We start from the raw sequence: 21,623 nt of genomic DNA on the forward strand, positions 1-21,623 counted from the left end.
TTACAACAGGGCTTCGCACATGGACCACAAAACTTTCTCTGCATGGGTACCAGAACTAACCGGCTCGCCAAAGCCAATACGTTTGTCCGTACGGGAAAAACAAACAGCAGCGGCCCTAGAGACAGCACACCTACCATTACTCTCTGCATGGATTCTTTACGTTTTTGTATCATATCTATCCGCACATGGTGTACCGGTGGCGGATATCACTGGGATCGGTTACTGGCCAGGAACTAGAGCCATAAATCTTCTGCCCGGAGCAGCTCTGGCGGTACAATGGGTTGTTGTGCCGCATGCATCGATGCCGCCAGTTGCGCAACAAGCACCAAGATACCAGCCACAGGTCTTGATAGCGTATGAAGCCCTAGAAGTCATTCGGGCACATAAAGTCGATACTAGAAGAGTAATAGAGGATATAGAATTTGCCGAAGCAGATCTCTCATCACCATCAGCAGCATATTCGTCGGCAGCACGCTATTCCGCAACGATAGGTCGGTCAGCAGCTGATCTCCCAGCAACAGATTCGTTAGCAGCACCTTCATCGTCAACACATCCATCAGCAGCACGTCCATCTCTCGCACGGCCGCCGCCGACACGTCCATCGCAAGCGTCTCCACTCCCAATACGTCCGACACCAATACGACCACAAACAACAAGTTTACCACCAGCATCCTTTGGCTTATCCGGTAAACATGTAGAAGGTCCACCCGTAGCAAGTCCAGCCGCAGCAGCGCGGCGTTGGGAAGCACTGTTAGCTCCAACATCATCATCTCCACCACGTGCTTCTGCAGCAGGGGCATCCGCCGCTCGCCCAGCCGCGGCACCAGAATCTGCCGCGAGTCCCTCCAGAGCAGGGCCGCGCGCGACGCCACCACGTTTACCGAACACCAGCCGTCGGGATAAGCCTTCCACATCGAGAAAGAGACCCTATAGCGATGTAAGCCGTAAAAGAAAGCCAGGACCGCCCGTCCAGATTGAGGGGGAGGATTCACCTGCAAGAAAGTAGATCCCGGTAAAGATATCGATGGCTGCTGAATGAACGAGTCGTCCGTCTAGACGTAGCTAGAAGGTAGGAAATGAGGAGGAACCGGAGGCTGCCAGCTGGCTGGCACGCGAACTCGAACGTGAGTTTGTTGGGAGCCGTGCGACCTGGCTGTGGTCATGCTCTAGGGCAATAGATGGTAAGCCCTGGCACACATTGGTTTGGAGGATGTTATTAGCATGCTGCCATTCAGAGGATCAATTTTGGGTCAGATAGCATTGGATTCCACATGCTGTTTGTTATATCCCGCGAGTAAGCTTAGATGAGGTAGGCTCTGAAAGCGACACGAGAACTTTTCGGTATTTCTATGTTTTGAACAAAATAGTCTTGAAAATCCGGAACCGCCTTTTCTCGAAGATGCTTCATCTACGATGAGTTCTCCATTGGTCTTATGATGCGGAAACCATTGAAGCGCCGGACAACCAAGTTTAGCGACGCCAATTAGCAATTAGGGCATTGCATCTCAATGTCTGCCCACGGAGCAGATAGCAAATCATCCGTAAATATTATATGCTTGCTAACGTCTTCCTTCTCGTCTTCTAACTCGCTATATTCATGTTCGCTTGCATAGTAATGGGAGAGAAAAACAAATCCTTAGCGGCTCTTAGGCAAAAGTCCCATCGAAGATCGACTTTCCTCATCACACCCGTGAGAGACTCGATGAGTTGAGAAACTTGCCATCCCTAGCCATGAGTTAGCAGCAAACTTGAATGCCAAACACATCGGACACAATCAAGAAGATTCTAAATGGGGAATAGCTGAATCATACCCATTAATGGACCCCAATACCTTTGTCTTGATATGTGGAGTCCGAAAATTCGATGGTAGGGAGTCCCTATGAAGGAATTCGTCGAACGGCAATTCTGAGCTCTTGGACTTTCTCCCGAAGACTGGAAGGAGCAGGTGAAGCAGTAAGGCCACGCACGATAAATCTAGCTTATGTCGTCGGAACACCGCAGGAAGACATGGCACTGAGCTGCAGATAACACCGAAGGTGACTTCTGTGACACTGGGGAATGAAATTAGCAAAATTGGCAATGAGAGTGATATAGAAGAGAGGACGCCTGGGAGATACTTACGCTAGACCAATGGCTGGGGCAGTTCCCCAAGTCATATCTGGATTTAATGCTAGGACGCGATAATAAAGTCCCAAAACACTTGCAATGATCGCTCTGAACCCCATCAGTATCTTCCAAAGATTAGACAGCTCAAAATGTGTGGACAAGTCGAACAAGTGGTAGACCTTACGTTAAGCCTGCTAGAAAGATGGCGCATACTCCGACCTTTCTCCGCACAGGTAGGTGTAGTGTCGATAAGATTGGGATTGGCAAGATGAAGATGTATAGATCCGACAGAACGCCAAAGATGCCCTGAACGTAATACAGAACACCTACCGACTTGCATGAATTCGTTCGTAGTGTTGCCAGCCAGCTAGAGCCAGGCCGTGGGAAGCATCCAACGCCCACAAAGATTGCAATGGCAATGTGAAAGATGAAGCTGACAACGATTCCGAGATAGATGGCAATTTTGGTCGTGCGACTACATGAGAATATGCGTAGATAAAGGAGAAAGAGGGCTAGTTTGGCAAACCATATAGTAGGACCGTAGACAACTCCGTAGACGACAGTTGCAACCTTGTACACGGTAAATGTTCAGAAACCGGTTTTCAGGCCACTGCTTTATCCTACCTCGATGAAATGTTCTGTTATGTCGATTGCTCGGACATCCCACGCATGTCGTCCTAAGATGTCCATACCTTTAAAGCATTAATCTTGAAGTTCATATCCATTACACTGAGATCCGCACCCCAGATCCCAACGGTACCGTAAGAGGTTGCGCCTATCTTTGTACAGTTAGCTTCATTGCGGTCGTGGCCCTAAAAGGATTCGCTCACGGTGGCAAGAATTGCTGACACTATAATCATATATCAATGACATCTCACACATCGCAGGATGGAGAAGTTTGACATACCATCATCCCAACTGAAAGTGCGCGTGATCCATATTTTAGAGTAGATTCTCAGGAGGAAAACTGGCCACATAAGCCCAAGGCATATTGAACAAAGCACGACGATTGTTGGCCCTCGAGTTTCAGGATTCTCGAAGTTCGATTTTTGTCCAGGAGGTGGGGTCAGGAATGGTACATCTGCGCTAGAAGAATATGAAGAAGACATACTTGAGAGAGCTGAGTGCTTGATAGCGCAATATCAAGGGATAATAGGTGTAGCAGGGTCGCGACTCAAATACGCCGAGTACTTTTTGTGGCATGCCAATATGCTTATCCCGACTACGCTTTGCCGGAGCGAGGATTGCCGGTATTCACGTCTCATGTTCAGCGTTCGGAATATGGGGTTTCCATAGACGCATTGATCATGACTACGGTTTGCACCGATTCGCTTGAGAGAACTATCTCATTGTCGACATTGAACCTAGATGTGCCAGCATGACACATAGGACGAAGAGCTCTCGTAGGATACTCCAAAATATATTGTAGAGAGCGAATTAGTCTGCCTGAAACGCAGCGTCATTTTGGTGGAACGTAGGGCTGGTGTTCACTAAGTACATTCATATGAGGCTAGTCCTGGGTGACAACCTTATCGTGTACAGGGAAGAGCCCAGGTGGACCACTCGAAGAGGTATCTGCTTGATGAGACACGGGTTGCGTAGCAGTGCTGCAGTCATGGGGAAGCACAGAACTGAGCGCAGCATTTCGCCTCTGCCTTGCGATAAAAGGAGATTTTCCGCCCGCGTTGAAGGATTTTGCTATGCGAGACGCTCCACGTGAAGTTGTTTAGGATATCCGCAATGCACCTTTCTATCACATGTGGCATTGTCGCTCGGTGCGAGAATCGGTTGTAAATGAAGGAAAGAACACAAAGCGATTGACAAACTCACATTCCGGATATGGACAATAATGGTATGTTTTTGTTGGTATTTGAGCTCGAAACTCGCCTGCTGAGCCCCGAAACTGGCTGTAGACAGCTCTGTGCTTGGTTCATTATGTGCACCGGTGCCCCATATTCCGGTACTATCGAAGGCACAGCATTGACGTTACCATTATCGACCACCTCCTCCGGAGATGCGTGAGACCAAACGCACCCTAGAATGAGACGTGCTTTGTTGGTTGCATGAAGAGGCAAATTATTCGTCCTCCGATGCTGTCCGTGCAAGACATCTGTCCTCGCTAGGTTAGTGTGGATGTGGGGGCAATGTGAAAGAAACCCGACTGGGCTCTTCGACCGATAGCAAACAGGGATATGTTGGACCAAAAGGACCGCGGCCCTCAGAGGACCGTAAACTAGCTTTTGTCTGACATGCCATATGTGAACTTTGGACATGTTCAAGCCTGAACATAGGTAGTTGTTGATGACACAGTACCGAGCATGTACTGACGTTGGATGTTAAATTTTATTGTGTATAAACTCATCTCTGCTGAAAGAAGTAATCCTCCTGGAGCACTCAATATGCCAGATCATTAACCCCATTACCACACCGACAATATACTCGTTGTGGCGCCAGAGATTGCTTGCTATTTGCATCGATAGGCCATCTCAGCATATGGGCTCCTAGTTTGCCCAATCCGGCTAAACTCCGGACAACGTAATTGCTGCTGTGACATTCCCTCCGCTTTGCGGATAAAGTATTTACTGAGAATTTGGTCTGAAAGAGAAAGACTATCAGATTGTGGTAGGTAGATGCAAACTGAAGTTTTGCACTTCCTGAAGTCCGCTGTCAACGATGCCTCGAGACCCTCTGATCGGTCTTGTGGGCAAACCGTCCTCTGGCAAATCTACCACCTTAAACAGGTAATTTGCCCGTATTCCCACCTGCTTGTATCCTAACACCTGCCCAACAGTCTAACAGATGCTACGTCCAAAGTTGGTCAGTGCTGAGATATCGTGTCTGAGAGAAGGAGCGCTGATTCTGCCCGCCAGGCAACTTTCCGTAAGGGTTATCCTGTACGTTATTCGAGGTGTGCTGCTGACTGCCACAGCTTCACAACGATAGACCCTCAACGCGCTATCGGCTACCTGCAAATCGATTGCGCTTGCGCAAGATATAATCTCACTGACCGATGCAAACCGAATTACGGCGGCTGCGTCAATGGACGCAGATCTGTTCCCATCGAACTCCTAGATGTCGCAGGTCTTGTTCCTGGCGCCCACGAGGGAAAGGGCTTAGGCAACAAATTCCTGGATGATCTCCGGCATGCGGATGCCCTGATACATGTGGTCGATGTGTCTGGTACGACAGATGCTGAAGGCAAGGCTACCCGAGGTTACGATCCCAGTGTCGACATTGAGTGGCTGCGCGGAGAGATTGTGCGATGGATATTAGGGAATCTGATGGAGAAATGGGGTTCGATCAAACGAAGACATGTCGCAGTGAAAGCAAATGCTGTAGACACTCTTCAGGGTCAGCTGAGCGGTTACGGCTCAACCTCAACCGTTGTGGCGAGGTGTCTAGACAAGATGCAGTTGAAAGATCCATTAGAGACGTGGAACGATGCGACAATTGAGAAGTTCGTCAATACGTTTACAGATGAGAAGTTTCCCACGGTGCTTGCGCTAAACAAGATTGATCACCCGGATGCGGATCGAAACATTGCTAAGATAGCAAAGATGCAGGACCCGCAGCGGATAGTGCTCTGTTCGGCAATATCAGAAGTATTTCTCAGGCGTTTGGCGAAGCAAAAATACATCAGATACACTGAAGGAGCTGAATACGTAGACGCTCGGGAAGACTTGATAGAAGCCGGTGAAGAAGACGGGGGTGGTCTGAAGGAAATGGACGAGAAACTCAGGACAAGAATTGAGAACCTGAAAGATATGGTCCTCTACAGATTTGGTAGCACCGGAGTGGTTCAGGTATTGGGGAAGGCTGCAGATCTACTTGGGCTGGTGCCAGTCTTTCCCGTACGCAATGTCCATACCTTTGGAAGTGGCTCAGCCGGTGCTTCCGCTGTCTTCAGGGACTGCGTACTTGTAAAGAAGTAAGAGATATGATCTTAACATGGTTCAAGGCGACGACTAATCAAATGCACAGAAACAGCACAGTCGCGGATGTTGCAAGGAAAGTTATGGGGGATGCCCCTATTGCATATGTTGAAGGTGCTGGAGGTACTAGAGTGGCAGAGGACCAAGTTGTGGCAGTAGGGAAGAACGACGTGAGTGCAGCCTTGCCTCGGGAGAGTTCCGTTGGAATACTCAATTGTTATAGATCCTGTCTTTCAAAGTCGGACGGTAGCACCAGGCCCAGCAAAGCAAATGCTAATCACACGCAACGCCTTGATGAATGTGTGTTGATGATCCCAGCTCGGAAGGCATGCTTCTTTCCATGCTTTTAGCTCTCCACCCTACCAGTCCTCGCTCCTCAGCCCGAGCATTCTCCTAACGACCCTTCCCACCCCGTTCATCATTCATACCAATCACTGGCGTTGGTGCCTCTTGCTTGTCCTGCTCCGCCTTCTTGTTGTCTTTGCCGCCTTTCTCAGAGATCCCAAGAGCCTGGCTGTCACCTTCGTCCTTCTCTCTCATTCCCTGGTGTGCTGGCTTTGACTGCGTATCTTTCTCGTCCGTTCGGTTCACTGCATGTTCGTCTGGCCCGCGGCCAGACCATGCACCTAGCGCTGGGCTCGTGGTTGAAAGTGGACGGAGTGTTGTTGTGGAAGTGCGGAGGAGAGGCGATCTCAACACTGCAGGTCGAGGAAGCGAAATCCGAGGGATAGGCATGGTGAAGTCCTCGCTCTTCGAAAATGTAGATGTTGTAGATGAAGATGTTGTCGATCGAGGCTTAGCGGATGATGCTGGCGGCGGTGAGTTTCTAGAAGTTTTGTTCGGTGGGCTTTCGTTCAGAATGATTTCACCGAATCCAGGGATTTCCAGGCTGGCAGCCCTGGCTAGTTCTTTGAGAATGCCGTTCCATGAGCAAAATCTGTCTGGTTTCCGGCTAGTTTCTGATGTCATGATGGAGAAACGACAAAGGGAGTTAGACTTGGAGCTAGCTTAGTAGCTTAGCTGGATGATTAAGTTAAGCTTATCGATAACTACTGGTTAGTTAGAGAAATATTTAGTTAGTGCAGATGGAGGCTATGAGGAGGAGTGCAGCTCTTTAAATATCTATCCGTGGTCCTTGACAGTGGGTGACTGGTGAGACGGACTGGCAAACGCCTGCTCAAACTGAACAATAATAACAATGAGACGGACTACGATCCCTGTGGAGAACCTGTTTGCATGGGGTAAGCTGAACGGTGTCGAGTTCATCAACGTTGATGTGAAGTCAGACATCACTTCGCAGGACGGGGTTTTTAGAGGCGCAGGCCTCGTCAGTACGTGCGACCGTAGCTCAAAGGACAGCGCAGCAGTTTTGGTGTCCGTTCCTCAAGACCTGATTTTGTCACGAGAACAGGTGGACCGCTATGCCGCAATTGATAAGCCCCTGAAATCGGTGTTGGATGCTGCTGGTGCGTTTGGAAAGGTAAGTGCGTCCACCCTGGACGTCGACGTGGTACACTGGTTTCCTTTAACGAGGCTGCAACGACATGTATAGACTTACGTTTGCAGCTCCACAGACAGCCCGAGGTGCAATTCTAATCTTCTTACTGGTCCAAATCACAAACGCGAGTCCTGATTTCGATGGTCCGATATCAGTCACAAATCCACACACTGACTATGTCAAACTCCTACCTGAAACAGTGTTGTTGCCGACTTACTATACAGACGAGGAGAAAGATCTGCTGTATGGAACATCGTTAGACGCCGCCCTCGACCAAAAGTTGCGAAGCCTGGAGAACGAATTCGAGGAGCTCCAAGGATATACGCGGGACATAGCATGGTGTCAGAAGTATTGGTGGGACAGAGATAGCGGTAAAATGTCATTTGACGACTGGATGCTGGTGGACGCCCTCTACAGATCTCGCGCACTGAATCTACCAGGCACCGGAAATGCAATGGTCCCGTGCATTGACATGGCTAATCACATGTCTGGCATTGAAACGATTGCTTCATATGAGACGGGCGCCGACGGCGGCGCCATACTTCAAATTAGACCTGGCACAGAGTTAGCCGCGGATGAAGAAGTGACCATTACATACGGAGACGAAAAGGGGGCCTGCGAGATGATCTTCTCGTATGGCTTCCTTGAGCCAGGAATGTCGGGTGCCACAGCCATTTTCTTAGACTTTCAAATCCCAGATGATGACCCGCTACGTATGGCCAAGAAGACTGTAAACAAGGAAGCACCGGGTGTTAGACTTTTCGTTAATAGCAATGGAAAGCTTGATTGGGAAGGTAACTACATCTGGTGGGCTTGCGTGAATGAGGAAGACGGACTTGATTTTCGTGTGACCCAGGAAAACGATGGAAACCGAAGGCTTGAGGTGCTGTGGAAAGACCAACATATCGACCCCTCTCAGCTGTCGAAGACATTAGAGAGCGATCTCAAGTGGGACATTTTCCAACTGCGCGCGATTGTCATGCTTCAGGATCGAGTTAGCCGACAAGCGAACAATCTCGAGGCGAGCGAGGAATCGTTCATGGAGAGCCAAGGGCAATCTGGAATTAGGGATGGGGTAAGGATACTTATTGGACAACTAAGAGTCCGCGAGGCCGGCCTTCTAGCCCAATTTGACCGATTGTTCGAGGAACAGGTCAGAAGTCATCTTTGTTACCGCTTTTTCCATCCCACTGACAGCTGTGCAGAAGACAGACCTTCTGAGCAGCGACACAGTGAGAAGGTATCTTGAAGAAGCACAAGCGAACGTCGACTCGCATCTACCCCCGGAAACGAATGAGGATGACTTTGCATAAATCGCAATCTAGCAAACAATTAGATGCGAACAATGATTCATCGCAGGGAGCTTACACCGCTTCCTGGCGAACCCCAAGCCATGAAAATTCTTGAGCAACAAGCTGAGAAATTTTCATCTTCAGCACTTACTGGAAAATGCTTGGATCACTGAATACAGTACTCTCCATCAAGGTAGGGCAAGGGACCAACTATACACACGTGATCTGAGCTTGTGCATTTCCAGGGTTGAACCTGGCTACAACTCGCCGAGCAAGATGTGTCTTTTAGTACCAGGTTGTGGTGGCCCAAGGTCCAGATCTTTCAAGATACCAGGGGACGGCAGTCGAATTAAGCTGAATATGAAAATGCGCATGTACTCGAGAACCGTTCAGACTATTACTAAATCCTAAAAAGAGGCTGGCACCTGGAATAGCTGGCTAACATCAGCTAGGTGAGGGGAAAATCATGGATTGACAAGTATCGAACTGCTGGCGTTCAGGGTAAACCTGTGGGTGGTTATGAATTGTTCGACAGGCCTTGATTGGGACCAGGGGTCCTTCCCCGGATATTCACTTCCCTTGAACAGCTAAAACTTTTATTGGCGCAATTCCTCGACGCTACCAATCGTTGGCGACTTGTCTTGACAAACTTGACAGTCGTCATCTTCCAAATACTTTCCTAGTGCATCCCTCCCCCTACGCTCTTCTGCTGATCACAGATTTTAATTTTGTCATATTGTAATTGCTTTGTTGCATCTGAGGATTTGGCTTTCGCAAGACTGCTTATCACCACTATAATGCAAAGAAAGTAGGTCTGGGCTCCTCAGATGGGAGCGTGACTGGAGTCATCTCCACGCTTTCCTTTCGACAGTTTTGTTTGGAAAGTGTCAATACGATGCCTGGAATCCTGCCAATGAAGGTTATTAGGGTTGGAAACAACGCACAGAGCAGGATTGCCCAGGCCTGCAACAGGTGTAGAAGCAAGAAGATTCGATGTGACGGCATACGTCGACAATGCACGCAATGCTCCAACGTTGGATTTGAGTGCAAGACAAGTGACAAGCTGAGCAGGAGAGTATTTCCTCGCGGGTACACGGAGTCTCTCGAGGACCGCATCAGAGCTCTAGAGGCAGAAGTACGAGAACTGAAGGTTTTTGGGGACGAAAAGGACGAAATGATAGACGTCCTCTCACGCATTCATTCATTCTCCTCCCCTCCCCGGAAAGGTTCGGCGTCTCTCCCCTTCGTGGCATGTGAAGAGGTCAAGGCAGACTTTAAGGCCTCGAATGAAGAATCTATTCAGATCAAAGCACAATTGCCATCATGCCGTCCAAATCTACCGGGCAGCCAGTCATGCAAAATTACCTTGATTGGTATGTCGTCACATTTTCATTCAGTCAGGCCATGCCAAGTATTGATGTACTAGACGCTTTTCTCGAAAGGTTAGTGAATCTGGAGATCCATGTCCAGTGATCGATGCACAATTGTTCAATACACAAGTCAAACCCAGAGCTGCATCATCCGTAACTGCGAAATGCCCCTCTACCTTTCTACCTCGCTTACTGTCGGATCAATACATCAACATCTTCTTCCAAGAATGGGCACCTCTTCTCCCCATTCTCCACCGGCTACTATCTTGAAGTTTACGAAGAATATCTTGCCGATCCAGAGGCGGGAGAATAGCACGACAATAAGCAGGCTGTGGCGCAGCTATGTTTGGTGTTTGATATTGCCGACTTATCCTCTATCTCGCATACCAAACAAAGCACGACATCATATGAACCTCAATGGCGAAAAGCAATACATTTGATATCCTCACTGCCTTCTGTGGCGACTCTCCAATGCCATCTCCTTGCTCAGCTGTACTACCTGCTCAAGGTTGATTATTCCCACTGTGCCCGCTACAGGGCCATAGCAGTGAGCATCTGTCATGAAATGGATCTTCACCACATTCAGAAGTATTGTTGGTTGAACTGTTTGGAACTGGAGACGCGCAAGAAGGTCTTCTGGTGCCAATACACGCTGGAAAAGTATGCTCTTTAATCATCGACTCTCCAACGCTCGACCTGATAGTCTCTCTAGGTGTATTTCAGCCTCATCGGGTGCTCCTACATTGATCCGCGAGTTGGAAGTGAGTACCGAGTACCCGTCAGACGTTGATGATGGGAACCTGATAGAACAAGGATTCCTGCCAGGTCTGTCCGGAGAGCTCACCAAGATAACGAGCGCTTTGGCGTTTTTCAAGATCTGCAGAATCCTTTCACGCGCACTCGACCAGCTTGTCCCTGCATCAGTTGCGTACTGGTTATCTATAAGCGATATGAAGTCGATATCGGATGAATTAGATCAATGGTTAAAATGCATTCCAACACATTTGAGGATGAAGTTTCTGAATGACGAACCCTCTACTGGGGTAATCACTGACAGGAGTCCCCTTCTGGTATGAGTCTCCATCTTCAACCTATGCCATCGGACTAATCCGCCTTACCAGTCTTTTGCATATTTCTTCATACGCAATCTAATTCATCGTCCCGTTGTCTGTCATGGTCACAGCAGTAGTGCTTCAGCATCCTTGATCACTATTGCCGACTCAGCCTAGCATATCGTGCAAATTCTGCACTTGCTTGAGGAGAGAAACATGAACTACACTTTCCCTATGAACAAGACTGAACTACTTTTGAATTCTGGCTTTTCGCTACTCTGGCAATGTCTTGGGCTTTCCCAAGACAGCAGATTCGCCAGAGACACCCAGAAATCTTTGGACACGATTACAACGCTTCTTCTTCAAGATTCGGCGGCCATCGCCGTTGAGTTTCGGGTTGCGCCCAAGATCGGGTCACCATCTTTTACTGATCCCTACCATAGGTAATTCCCCACTTCTTTTGCGACCACAACTTGATGCTGACGCTTGAATCGAAACCAAAGACAGCGCGTCGTCAGTTGCAGGTCATCGCATCTCGTTTCTTGTCGCTTACATAGTCGCATCAACACCAAGCTGAGGAGGCACCTAGATGCGCTACAGTCACAACAGTTGGCCCGTCCTTCTTGAGGGCCCATCACAGGGCTTCGAGCCAGCTCAGTCTGTCCTCCACCCGTTCCTTAGCTGTATTCTCTATCACTTCGCCACCTACAACTCGTACCTTCATGGACTCAACACCTTCCACTGTTAATCTGGACTACTTACTTTTAGCCAAAATTACGTCGCCGACCGCTTCTTACCCTTTCCGAAGGAAGTGATGGCAAGTTCCAACAGCGAGTGGGCCCGGAACTTCGAGGGTATGGACAGCTCGAAGTTGCATGTGTACGATGGATTGTTGAACGGCGTCTTGCAAGATCAGATCTCCCAATCCCGTCTGGAGTTGTCGTGAGTACTCTCACAAACCCGCACGACTGGCTTGATCAAGAGTGGCCCGTGGGTGCAATCGATCTGCCTACCAAGGGACTGGCTTCTCAAAGTGTTTTGAGCACGTCGCAAGAGAGCATGACGAGTGGTGGAGAGGATTTCAGTGGCTGTGGTAGTAACGATGGCTCTAGTTCTCCTGAGCAGACAGACGTTCTGGACGTCGGCAGAAGGAGCTTGAAGGGCATTCCAATGCTGAAACATGACAAATTCCCCAATTAATACTATTAGCACTTCCCCTGTAAGTCTTCTGCACTACATCTTTGAGCACGAGTGTTTGGTGTTCGAGAAAGATTGACGATTAGCCACGATTGTCCTTACGACTACAATGTACTCTTTACACCATAGTAGCTGTCAACACGGAGGATTTATCATTGGCGTGCGCCCGGCGCCGTAATGCCAGTACTGAGATTGCGACAATGGATGACTGCCTTGGTGTGTTGCAGCAGAAAAACTGAGAGGCAGTCTTGCTTTGCTTGATTTGACATTCAGTGTTCGTCAAAATATAATTCTCTGGGCAGCAGAAGATCGCTAAAGCGGAAGATTCGCATGTTGTTTTTCGCTTGCCTACCAAAGTGGTCGTTGTCGTCGTTCCTCGGCCACTACGAGCCATGGTCAATTCGTTGTCAGCAAAGCCAACCTTTGCCCTGGAAGAAGGACGAAATCAGAGAATTGAAATCCGAGAACTCCGGGGCGAGAGTCTGCGATAGAAGCGGCGTTGCGAGGCCTAGACCTCATGATGGAGTGACATCTCAACAGCCTTCTCGATTCGTTTGCCACTGTAGCCGGGTAGATAATGAAGAAATACTACGTACGGAGTGCTATCGCTCTTATCTAGAACCCCGAGGAGTCTTTGGTACACGAATTGTTTTGTGATGTAGCGGTCGGCTAAACCTTGTGACATGGAAGTTGCTACCCCACCTTTAGCCTCTTCCTTCAGATTACTGAATTTACATAACACACTGATCGGCTTTCTGAGATTTCTTAACACCCAACCTGCTCATTTTACTCTTTGCTCTGGTATTTGCGTACTGCATCACACGGAGGATACCATACGAACAAACCGCCATCATGGGTTACGGTGATATTGATCAACTGGCCATCAACACCATTCGAACTCTTGCTGTGAGTTCACCAGCTCCCCCGCCTTGAATACATCCATCAGACACTTTTTTCTCTAGAGCTTCTCCAGTCTGTCCAGCACTATTACTAATATTGTTCGTCTCTCATTAGGTCGATGCAACCTTCAAAGCGAACTCCGGTCATCCCGGAGCTCCCATGGGGATGGCGCCGATTGCTCATGTCCTCTTCAATAAATGCATGACCTTTAACCCCAAGAATCCTAATTGGGTGAATCGAGATCGATTTGTCCTCTCGTGAGTAAATCGATCACTTGATAATCCTTTCATACGATCAAGGGGCGTGCGAGTTGAATGTTCTTGGACTTTTCCACACCTATCAGTGTGGATAGAAATAGCTGCTAGATCAACAGCACCTCAACTTGCACGATCCAACATATCACCCTAGTCTATTGTACTCCTTGTCAATGTTGCTAACAGATTCCACTTTCCCAGGAACGGGCATGGGTGTATGCTTCAGTACGCCGTGCTGCATTTGTGTGGCTACAAGATTAGCATGGACGACCTGAAAGCTTTCCGAGTAAGCTTCAGCAACGATGAGTTCAGTGGTGTTTCGAGCTGACGGGATGTTCGGCAGCAAGTTGACAGCATCACACCTGGACATCCGGAATGCCACGACACCGATGGCGTCGAAGTCACCACTGGCCCACTTGGGCAGGGGTTCGCCAATGCAGTTGGTCTTGCCATTGCTCAAGCCCACACTGGAGCTGTCTTCAATAAACCAGGCTACGACCTTATCAACAACTACACATACTGTTTTTTTGGTGATGGGTGCGCCATGGAGGGCATCGCAAGCGAAGCTGCCAGTACTGCTGGTCACTTGCAATTGGGCAACCTGATCATGATCTACGATGATAACCATATCTCTATTGGTGATTCCACCACAGACCTCCATTTTGCCTGCAAAACTGACGTTGCTTCCAGACGGTGATACCAAGTGCGCATTTACTGAAGACGTCCTCAAACGATTTGATGCATACGGCTGGCATACACAATGGGTGGAGGAGGGCGATACAGACCTCGAAGGCATGGAAGCAGCTATCAAGAAGGCACAAGAAGTCAAGGACAAGCCATCCGTCATTAAGCTCACAACCACCATTGGGTTTGGCTCCAAGCTTCAGGGTACCGGGGGCGTTCACGGGAATCCCTTGAAGGAGGACGACTGCAAGCAAGTCAAGCAGAAGTTTGGCTTTAACCCAGAAGAGTCCTTCGTTGTCCCCAAAGAGGTGTATGATGCATACCACAAGCACGCTGCGGAAGGTGCTGCTGCCGAAGAAGAATGGAATCAGCTGTTCTCAAAATACAAGGAAGAGCACAAAGACCTCGGTGCTGATCTCCAACGACGCTTGGATGGGAAATTACCGGAAGGCTGGGAGAAGAAATTGCCCGTCTACAAGCCTACAGATGGTGCGCAAGCCTCTCGAAAGCTTTCCGAGAAGGTCCTGGAGGAGATTCACGAGGCTGTTCCCGAGCTCTTGTCCGGCTCTGCTGATCTGACGGGAAGCAACAATACCAGATGGAAGAACGCCATCGACTTTCAACCACCGTCTCTTGGCATCGGCGAATGGTCAGGAAGATATCTGCGGTATGGTGTGCGTGAACACGGCATGGCAGGTATCATGAACGGTATCGCGGCTTATGGCACTCTCATTCCAGCAGGCGGTACTTTCCTCAACTTCGTTTCCTATGCTGCTGGTTCCGTCCGCCTCTCCGCGCTCTCACACGCTCGCGTCATCTACATCGCAACACATGACTCAATTGGGCTTGGTGAAGACGGTCCCACCCATCAGCCGATCGAGACCCTTGCCCACTTCCGTGCCCTGCCCAATATGATGGTTTGGCGCCCGGCTGATGGTAATGAGACATCTGCTGCGTACTATATGGCAATAACGAGCAAACAAACTCCATCCATCATCGCGCTCACACGTCAGAACCTTCCTCAATTAGAAAATTCAACAATCGAAAAGGCCATCAAAGGTGGTTACGTCGCCCTTGAGGCTGAAAAGGCCAACGTCACGCTTGTTTCGACTGGATCCGAAGTCGGCCTTTGTGTTGAGGCGGCCAAGTACCTGAAAGATAAACATGATGTAACGGCCCGTGTCGTGTCAATGCCGTGCTTTGAGGTCTTTGATGCTCAGCCAAAGGAATATAGGCTCCAATGCTTGCCAGATGGGATTCCCTCTATGAGTGTGGAGGTGATGAGCACGCTTGGCTGGGAGAGATACTCACATGAGCAGTTTGGTCTGAATAGATTTGGTGCCTCAGGAGCTTACAAGGATGTGTACAAGGTAAGTTGAAAGACGCTAATGCCCTTTCCAGTGCCCTTTCGTTAACCATTTACCTACAGAAGTTCGATTTCGTACCCGAAGGGGTAGCTAAGAGAGCAATGGCCACTATCGACTTCTACAAGGATACCAAGGTTCGCAGTCCTATCAACCGAGCGTTCACCCAGCTCATCTGAGAGCTGTAAAATGATGAATGCTACTGGGTGGGATGGTCGGAGGGATGGGGAAGCACCCTTGCTGTCGAGCAGGCCAGAATCCTTAATTGGGTGACAAGCAAGACTATTAGCTGTTGCGACGATGTCCATCAAGGCAAGTCGAGAGTTGTCTAGCAGTGGTGGTGATGATGATGATGACGATGATGATTGTGGTTTGAGTTCTTCACTCCAAGCTAGAACGTCTTAAGACGACCGTAGAAAAAGTTACGTAGAATGAACATGATTATGATGATACTGAGCCTATACCGTCATCGTCATTGTCTGGGTTCCTTATTACATGATATCACACGTTTTGTTAATCACTTTCTGTCTACCGCTGGGGGGCTGATCAGGCTCAGAACAAACGGACGGTAAGGGAGGAAGGGCACATAGACGATGAGGTGCGTGCTTCGTTTCTGGTAGATATAATATCTATAACTTCCAATTGCGGAACAGGGCGGAGGTCCCCGGCCAGCAGGTGAGAGGGGGTAAAAATACTGTACTTATCGAAGAGGAAAAAAAGGAGGGAGGGACAGCTTAAGCTCGATGCTGATGCGGTCACTTTCAGCTCTCACTTGCTGTGCCCCCTTGCCACCTGGCTCTGCACGGCCTCATAGTGCTGCCTCTTCCTCTCTTCATGCTCCTCTAGGCTTTCCGCAAGACCTCCCGCATGCTTCCCTCGATGCTCCCCTGAAGCGGGCCATATTCCCTTTCCAGATCAGACACGAGAATCTCGAATCCTAGGTTCGGGGTGTTATATATTTAATACTAATACAGATTTGTGTCAATCAGCATCGCAAATTTACAGCTAGCTAGCTATACAGTACGGTCCATGTTGTGGGTGTTCTAGCTACCGAATATGTAGGTAGTCAGAAACGAATTCCATTTAAAGGAGTCTATCGAAGATGCATATATGCCCTGTCTGCTACGGGCATCATCAGTCAGTTCGTCAGTCGGTCAGTCAGTCAGTCAGTCAGCCAACCACGCCCAGCACGGCCAGCCGGCCTCCCAGCTCATCATCTCCGGTCCAGCCCACGAGGAGTATGACGCGCATGAACGAGAGTCTTTGTTCCAGATAGCGCAGTATGCTGAGATTGTGCTGCGCCTGTGCCGCGTCGCACGTGTCTACCAGCTTGGCCAGCTGCTCTGGGCTCCGGCCGAGGAGTTGCGTCCATGCTTCGTCTGTCCAGAGGATCTTGCTTGGTTTTCTGCTGTGTGTTCTACTGGAGGTGTGGGTGGTTTTGGAGGGATTAGGCGGGTGAGAGGTGGAGGCCAGGAATGTGCTGGAGATGGCCCCCGTCTCGTCCGTCATCTCGGAGACGAGGTTGGCGTTGATGCGCAGTTTGATCTCGGAGGTGTTGCATGCTGCGCAGTGGCCGCTGCGTGCGTTGGCGTAGATCGCTTGGCCGCAGCGGCATTGCATCGAGAAGAGCTGCTGCGTCTTCCATAGAGAGAGGAGATTGAGTTTGGTTAGAATGACGGATAGATACCCAGTATGTGGCTGGGAAGGGAAGGCACGGATGAAGCTGTCGAGGCTTGCGAGGGTGAATTGAAGACGGATGGGTGCGTGGGCTATGGCTTTGATGTCGAAGAGGGCTACTGGAAATGGCTCGTTGATGGGACAGTTCTCGCGCTGGATCCATTTTCGTAGGTGTTCGGCTTCACTGACATTGGGGTTGATCTCGATCAGAGTACGAGCTGTGATGGTGAGGTTATGACCAAGCCGTTTCGCTGGTGAGGAGAGGAGAAGGATCGTCGAGTGTTCCTTCCATAATATCGCTGATGAGACGACGGGCCCGGAAATGGACAGAGTGGCCTCGCTGCTTTCGTCGCAGATAACGACACTCAATGTTCTTACGGGGTCGCCTTCTTTTGATGTGGCTATGTAAAAGTGAATTCAGCCTTAGTAAGCCTAGTTCTGAAGATCGTTTAAGGGGGAGACGAGGGTGGGCGGAACATACAGGTGGGCATGCTACCAATTGCCTTAACACAAACGAGGATTTTCGCATTGAGCACTTCATCACCTTTGTCGTCGAAGAATGATGTCAAACTCACCAGGCCGAATAGTGAACGCCCACAGACGTATCCGAGAGGAGTGTTGCAAACGGACTGGTCCAAGCCTGATCGATTGGCATTGCGGATTGCACAACCGGCTTCTCTTTCTGGAAAGATGTGAGTAACCAGCGTTGCTGCCTGACTGCTGTCGGCTGATGCGGGATTGGACGAGGCTGAGGTAACATATGTCGTCCAGACAGCAACCAGATCACCCAAGCGGATTTGGTAGGGCACGTCCGCATACCATAGGTTGGTCTTTGCCATATTGTCAACCGGAGTGACTCATACAGAAAATTCATGCTCGTCAAACCTGTATCAAGGCACTGTCATCCTTCATCAGAACCTTCAAGCATCCTTTTGCTGAATCTGACTTCTTGCTGTGCACGTTCTGATCATCATACAGATTGACCACTCGGGCAATGAAGGAAACCCTTCTAGGTCCCGGTGCGAGTTCGCCGATGCTGACCTCCTCATAATCATGTCGAGGCTGCCAATGACCCGGACTGAGCCTTGCTGTGTTTTTTCTGGCTTTGGGCTCAATGAGCCCGCCTTCATTCGCAGCTGTAGTAGTTTGCAGAGTGGGAAGATGGCCTTTATGTGCAGATTGTGAGGGTGACGGGATAGGCTCGAAGAATGACCTGATGATTGGAGGAGACTTCGCCATGACGGAAGAGGGGATGAGAGTCAAGTTGACTGTAACAGATATTGACATGAGTGGGAAAGGGAACAGGTTGTGCTAAGTCAGTCAGCCTCCAGGGCGGCATTTCCGAACGACGCTCAGAGGGGCACCAGAGAATTCACATTGACATTGACATTCACATTCACAAGAATGACTCGCACAAGGGTTGCCTACTCAGCATCACTGGATTGAGACTGGTCATCACTATCTGTAAAAAGAGCGTGTATTCAACAAAAAGGAAAGTAAAACATGTCTCCATGTGGTTCAAGAATGAAAAGTGCTCAACATCTCACCGCACCGCACCGCACCGCTACCGCCCTCCAGCGCTGCGGGAACAACGTCTTTCAGGACGCCATGCAGAAGCTGTCATGACTCTAGGCGAGCCAGAAATCAAAATAGCTTGTGCTCAAGTGTCATGTCTGATTCGGGAGAAAGACCAACACAGGCGCGCAATATGTTGGTCAACGCTGCGCGCTGCTTGGCCAAAGAATTCACAACGGGTGTCCCAGGCGGCGTCAGGGGTGCCTGAGATCGTGTCAATAACAGGCCGTGAGTGAGCGCCAGACCACGTACCTTCAACATATAACTTAGGATGCTAAGAACGCTATGGAACCCTTTGTAATCCTTGTCAGCAGCACCATCAACGTGAGCTCGCCAAGAGATTCTCGTCATGAGTTCAGCAACAACGACAAGATCAATGATCAAGGGAGACGCGAGCAACGAGTCCTCGCAGACATTGAACATGGAGATGGTCTGGTGACCTCCCATGAAGATCTCGGCATAGTACTCGTCAAGAGCACGTTTGTTGTCCCCAACAGCTGGCATGTACTTGATGACCACGGTATGGTCAGGATGTTCACCCTTCTTGTACAGGACATCATTCGAGGCAACCATGTCATCGACCACATTGGACTTGGAGATCTCTTTGGAGCGGAATTGCTTCTGCGAACTCAAATTCTTGCCGTCGTTGTTGCCGAGGTGGTTATAGCTGGCAATGGACGTCAACTTGATTCCAGCATTGATGAGAAAGTCGACGAGGGCAGATTTCATCTTGGTCTGACCCGACTTGAAGTCGTCTCCGCCAATGAAAGCTCTATGCTGCTCGGCAAGCTCGATCACTCCCGGGACAAACGTGTTCTGTGGTGAGCCGTTGATAAATGGAGCATTTTCAAGGATACAAGCCACCGAGAAAACTGTTGACGGAGAGACCTCTTCGTGTCCAGTCTTGATGGTCTTCAACAAGTTATCAGCCGTATCATTGACACCAGGAATAATGTCAGCAAAGCGTTCTGTATTTGCTGTCCAGAGCACAATGACCTTGTTTAGTTCATGCTTGGTCTTGAAGTCACTGAAAACAAATTAGAGTCTACCTACGGTGTACTCATGGGGTAGAACTCACCGGATGTCCTGGCGGATCTTCTCAACATGAGCAGAACAAGCTCTGGCTCCGTCCAAGACATTGTCTGCACGGTCTTCCTGGTTAGCGGCAATGAAATCCGGATAGTAGATACTCGGAAGTGGCTTCATCAGCGCCATCTCTGCTCGGACAAGTTCCTTCAAGGTAGGCTCGAGAACCTGTGCTCTATCCATGGCTTTATCCAGAGGCATACTGTTGATATCCCAGCCACCGATGACGAGGTCGTTCGGGTGAACCATTGGAAGCATATCGTGAATGGGAAGATTGACCTCGTTCCCAGTGGCCGAGTCGATTCCCAGTCTCATGGTAGACGCCATGACCACCGAGCCGTAGTAATTGGCAGCCTGTTTGCCCTCGCGAGTGTCCCAGAGAAGGCCACGACGATTAGCGATGATGCCGGCAGTGACAGTGGAGCCATTGTTGCCTCCCCAGCCAACAAGCATCATGCCAACTCTCCCAACAGCACGATCGACCTGGAAATCATAGACTGTCTCCTTTGGAGAAGCAACATAAGGTCCATTGGCCGATTTAGTGACAGAGGTAGTACGGTACGTATACTTTGTTTTGATGGTCGAGTCGGTGTAGACAACGTTGGGCGAATCCACTGTGTAGAGAGGGTCTGGTGTAGCTTTGGAGTTACTCGCATACCACCCATCTACAGCACGGTCTGCTGTCTCTGCGTGAGGTGCCATTGTTAAGCGATTCAAGTGGCACTTGCAAAATCGGAATGTAGACTTGACTCAATACTAGACTATCGAACCAGTGGACTATCCAACGCCCCTCCACGTGCGGATGAGCGTCTACCGCAATTGAAAGGGTGATGGATCCTGATAAGAGCACACATATCAATGACGGTCATCATATAAGGATTCCGACCAACTAAGATAGAATGGAGGTGTAAGGAGCCTGAGCCAGCTTACGAGTTGAGTAGATTGGAAAACGTTTTGGCGGTGGGGGATCACTTTAGAAAGTGATCCAGCGTTGCTACAATGAAAGAGGCTGTGAGACGAGATCTTTTGCTGGCTTTGGGCCCCAACTGTGTTGATGAATGGCGAAGAATGGTGGAGAGAATGTTCTTCCAACTGAGAGCGCGGCAACTTGGACCTGATTGTTCAAAGACGATATCGGAAGAGCTAATATATGTTAGAGTTTAGTATGGGCTCGTCATCTTCTCCAGTAACATGGCCAGCCCACAGGTGCAATATACCCCCAGTTGCAACATAATTACTTACGTAGTAACGTATTTCGAAGTTGCTGGCCCTATCTTGGAAATAAAATTGATCGATAGTTCAAGTAGACAATTATGTAGTCAAACATTGCTAGATTCTGTCCACTCGACTCGTCTCTGCGCTAGTTGCAATTGATTGGATGAAATGGCAGCGAACTGAATTGGAAATTGGTGGCTTGAAGGTTTGGTAGGCATGGAGATATCGGCCTCAAACTGTTGCCAATGGGGGTGTGTTGCACAATTCAGTTAGTCACGTTAGTGTATGATTGCGTAGCCTTCCCAGACCTTCGTTTTACAAGCAGACCTGAGTCATTCGAGAATCAACGAGTATCTTTAGTACGTAGTAGTTTTGCTGGCAATCCCGCGGTCAACCTGATCCTAGGGCGAGCAATCACTGG

At 49.4% G+C, this 21,623-nt stretch overlaps 7 protein-coding genes across 7 annotated transcripts; 4 read left to right on the forward strand and 3 right to left on the reverse strand.

The window, feature by feature from the left end:
- Positions 1-4,779: 4,779 nt before the first annotated feature.
- EPUS_02616 (uncharacterized protein) lies at positions 4,780-6,288 on the forward strand (the record flags this gene model as incomplete). The annotated part of the gene is made up of 6 exons (XM_007787540.1): positions 4,780-4,847; positions 4,898-4,923; positions 4,977-4,986; positions 5,036-6,034; positions 6,088-6,208; positions 6,262-6,288. The coding sequence occupies 6 exons, from the start codon at positions 4,780-4,782 to the stop codon at positions 6,286-6,288; spliced, it is 1,251 nt and encodes a 416-aa protein (XP_007785730.1).
- A 143-nt stretch (positions 6,289-6,431) lies between these two features.
- EPUS_02617 (uncharacterized protein) lies at positions 6,432-7,007 on the reverse strand (the record flags this gene model as incomplete). The annotated part of the gene is made up of 1 exon (XM_007787541.1): positions 6,432-7,007. The coding sequence occupies one exon, from the start codon at positions 7,005-7,007 to the stop codon at positions 6,432-6,434; it is 576 nt and encodes a 191-aa protein (XP_007785731.1).
- A 229-nt stretch (positions 7,008-7,236) lies between these two features.
- Positions 7,237-8,849, forward strand: EPUS_02618 (uncharacterized protein; the record flags this gene model as incomplete). The annotated part of the gene is made up of 3 exons (XM_007787542.1): positions 7,237-7,518; positions 7,613-8,689; positions 8,742-8,849. 3 exons carry the CDS (start codon positions 7,237-7,239, stop codon positions 8,847-8,849), a joined length of 1,467 nt encoding a protein of 488 aa, XP_007785732.1.
- A 1,914-nt stretch (positions 8,850-10,763) lies between these two features.
- Positions 10,764-12,450, forward strand: EPUS_02619 (uncharacterized protein; the record flags this gene model as incomplete). The annotated part of the gene is made up of 3 exons (XM_007787543.1): positions 10,764-10,858; positions 10,911-11,268; positions 12,019-12,450. The coding sequence occupies 3 exons, from the start codon at positions 10,764-10,766 to the stop codon at positions 12,448-12,450; spliced, it is 885 nt and encodes a 294-aa protein (XP_007785733.1).
- An 849-nt stretch (positions 12,451-13,299) lies between these two features.
- On the forward strand, positions 13,300-15,828 carry EPUS_02620 (transketolase; the record flags this gene model as incomplete). Its single annotated transcript, XM_007787544.1, has 6 exons — positions 13,300-13,353; positions 13,462-13,604; positions 13,803-13,887; positions 13,945-14,239; positions 14,292-15,655; positions 15,715-15,828. The coding sequence occupies 6 exons, from the start codon at positions 13,300-13,302 to the stop codon at positions 15,826-15,828; spliced, it is 2,055 nt and encodes a 684-aa protein (XP_007785734.1).
- Positions 15,829-16,819: 991 nt separating this feature from the next.
- EPUS_02621 (uncharacterized protein) lies at positions 16,820-18,613 on the reverse strand (the record flags this gene model as incomplete). Its single annotated transcript, XM_007787545.1, has 3 exons — positions 16,820-17,727; positions 17,808-18,156; positions 18,212-18,613. 3 exons carry the CDS (start codon positions 18,611-18,613, stop codon positions 16,820-16,822), a joined length of 1,659 nt encoding a protein of 552 aa, XP_007785735.1.
- Positions 18,614-18,970: 357 nt separating this feature from the next.
- On the reverse strand, positions 18,971-20,689 carry EPUS_02622 (Inositol-3-phosphate synthase; the record flags this gene model as incomplete). The annotated part of the gene is made up of 3 exons (XM_007787546.1): positions 18,971-19,105; positions 19,154-19,928; positions 19,980-20,689. The coding sequence occupies 3 exons, from the start codon at positions 20,687-20,689 to the stop codon at positions 18,971-18,973; spliced, it is 1,620 nt and encodes a 539-aa protein (XP_007785736.1).
- Between the last annotated feature and the right edge of the window lie 934 nt (positions 20,690-21,623).

The sequence above is a fragment of the Endocarpon pusillum genome (assembly GCF_000464535.1).
Source record: "Endocarpon pusillum Z07020 unplaced genomic scaffold C682903, whole genome shotgun sequence".
In the NCBI taxonomy this organism is placed as follows: domain Eukaryota; kingdom Fungi; phylum Ascomycota; class Eurotiomycetes; order Verrucariales; family Verrucariaceae; genus Endocarpon; species Endocarpon pusillum.